A 2,449-nucleotide genomic window follows, 5' to 3' on the forward strand; every position below is an offset into this window, starting at 1 on the left:
CAAGCTAAGGTGCTTTACATACAGAACCTCACCTCATTCTTACAACTGCCCTGAAAGCCAGGCCTGTTTCCCCGCTGGGGCTCAGAGAGGTTAGGTCACCTGTCCAAGGTCACACAGCTAGTAGAGAGTAAAGAAGCAAGGGTGGCCCTGTTCTTCCTAGTCAGTGTCCAGCCTGGGTCGCATTTAGGACGCAGCCACAGAAGCAAAGAATTGTCAAGCTGGAGCAGGCAGGCACTGGAGAAGTCCAGCTCATCCACGGGCAAAGCCCAGCAGGACACAGCAGTGAGCGGGAATCTGTTTGGAGGCGTAGACAAGTCTCTCCGTGCTATGTGGGGACAACAATGGATACCCAGAAGGATGTGCAACCCCCAAAGCGGCGGCTGATGATACGTATCTGTGGAGAATGTCCCACAGAAAATGAAATAAAATCCAGGGATCCAATCCGATGCAGAGAATGCAAATACAGAATAATACACAAGGAAAGGACTAAAAGACTGGTAGTTTCTGACGCTCGATGAAATGTGGAATTCAGAGGAATATCTCCATTTGTATTTGGATTTGCTGTTAATGCTGTATAGCTTTTCATTAGTGTACTTTATGAATACAACATTATACACATGATTTCATTTGAAAAACCATATTGTATTTAGGTATCTATTAATAGTTTATATTGGGCCCGGGTTTGATCCCTGGTCGGGGAACTAAGATCCCTCCAGCTGCAAGGCGCGGGCAAAAAAAAAAAAAAAAGAAGAAAGAGTTTATACTGTACAGAGAGATTATTTTTTAGTTCAATTAAAAAAAAAAAAAAAAAGCACAGCAGATGCGGGGCTTCCCACGGCTCGCACTTAGTGGCTCCTGCAGCGTTTCCCTCCACAACCATAAGGTAAGGCGGGGTCGGGCTCCCGTCGCAGGGTCCAAAGCCACTCGAACCCACGAGCCCACACAAGCACGGGCTGTTCGGCCTCCTCTCCCCTTGCTTTCACACCCTTTTGTCCCAGTTAACTCCTGTGCCTCGACGGAAAGCTTTAAGGTCATTTGGAAGCGCGGCAGTGCAGATTCCCACTGGAAGGGACGGCCGGCCTCCTGTAGCTCCAGGAAGGCGCCTCTGTCCTGTGTGCCCCACTTGCCTCTCCTGCAAATCCAGGAGGCTTCCTCACCTCACCTGGATCCCGAGGCAGTTGTTCCACTCCAGAAATAGCTCGTATTTGTTTTACAACTTTTGAGCTGATACAGATTCCAGCCTCATTTTAAGGCAGAGGAGTTTCTTTGTCCCTGAGGTAGGCCAGAACCTGCCCTGAGGACAGAGCCACACCCATGACCCAGGTCCTGCTAGAATTCCTTGATGGGCTTTGGGATCAGAGCTTTGTTAAAACCAACCAGCAACTAGGTTTAAGGGGTGGGGGGGAGGGCGGCCAGGTGTTAAACCGCCCCCAGGTATATGCAGTGTGTAAATGATAGGCTGAGTTTAAAGCAGGAAGTGACAGCTAGTTAGTTCTACCCCTTCCCTGACCCGTTTTGCATTGGGAATTAGAAAGACAGAGGCTCCGGGAAGGAAGTCACTTTAGTCCAGATCCCATATTAAGCACCTCTCTGTGCAAGGCCTGGGAAACTAGCCCCTTGCTAACAATGGAAGGAGGAGAGAGAAACAACAGGTACCCAAGGCAGTACAGAACTACACGCCACGATGCTGCAGAAGGGAGAAGGAATAATGCAGAGGGGTTGCTGCCCAGTGCAGATGGTGAGAGATGGCTCTGTCTTGGCCAGGCCGCTGTAACACAGTACCATAGGCTGGGTGGCTTATAAACAACAGATATTTATTTCCCACAGTTCTGGAGGCTGGAAGCCTGAGGTCAGGGTGCCAGCACGGTTGGGTCCTGGTGAGAGGTCTCTTCCTGGCTGCAGATGCCCGTTTTCTCACTGTGTCCTCACAGGGCAGAAGGAGCAGAGGAGCTCTCTGGGGTCCATTAGGGCACTAATCCCATCCACAAGGGCTCCACCCTCATGACCTAATCACCTCCCAAAAGTCCCACCTCTTAATTAATACCATCACATTGGAGACTGGATTTCAACACATGACTTTTGCTCGGGGAAACATTTAGTCCTTAGCAGGCTCTCTCTCTGCAGTGGTTATATTTCTTATTTTATTTATTTATTTAAAAAATAAATTTATTTATTTATTTATTTATGGCTGCCTTGGGTCTTTGTTGCTGCATGCGGGCTTTCTCTAGTTACGGTGAGCGGGGGCTACTCTTCATTGCAGTGCGGGGGTTTCTCTTGTTGCAGAGCACGGGCTCTAGGCGCGCGGGCTTCAGTAGTTGTGGCTCGTGGGCTCTAGAGCGCAGGCTCAGTAGTTGTGGCGCACAGGCTTAGCTGCTCCATGGCATGTGGGATCTTCCTGGACCAGGGCTCGAACTTGTGTCCCCCGCATCGGCAGGCGGATTCTTAACCA

At 49.9% G+C, this 2,449-nt stretch overlaps 1 protein-coding gene across 1 annotated transcript; it reads left to right on the forward strand.

The window, feature by feature from the left end:
• Positions 1-341: 341 nt before the first annotated feature.
• Positions 342-518, forward strand: LOC132360767 (DNA-directed RNA polymerases I, II, and III subunit RPABC4-like). The gene has a single exon (XM_059915864.1). The coding sequence runs from the start codon at positions 342-344 to the stop codon at positions 516-518; it is 177 nt and encodes a 58-aa protein (XP_059771847.1).
• The last annotated feature ends 1,931 nt before the right edge of the window (positions 519-2,449 follow it).

Source organism: Balaenoptera ricei, chromosome 2, assembly GCF_028023285.1.
Source record: "Balaenoptera ricei isolate mBalRic1 chromosome 2, mBalRic1.hap2, whole genome shotgun sequence".
NCBI lineage: Eukaryota > Metazoa > Chordata > Mammalia > Artiodactyla > Balaenopteridae > Balaenoptera > Balaenoptera ricei.

Coding starts and splice junctions, on each gene's coding strand:
- LOC132360767 (XM_059915864.1), top strand. CDS start 342: ATGGATACCCAGAAGGATGTGCAACCCCCAAAGCGGCGGCTGATGATA.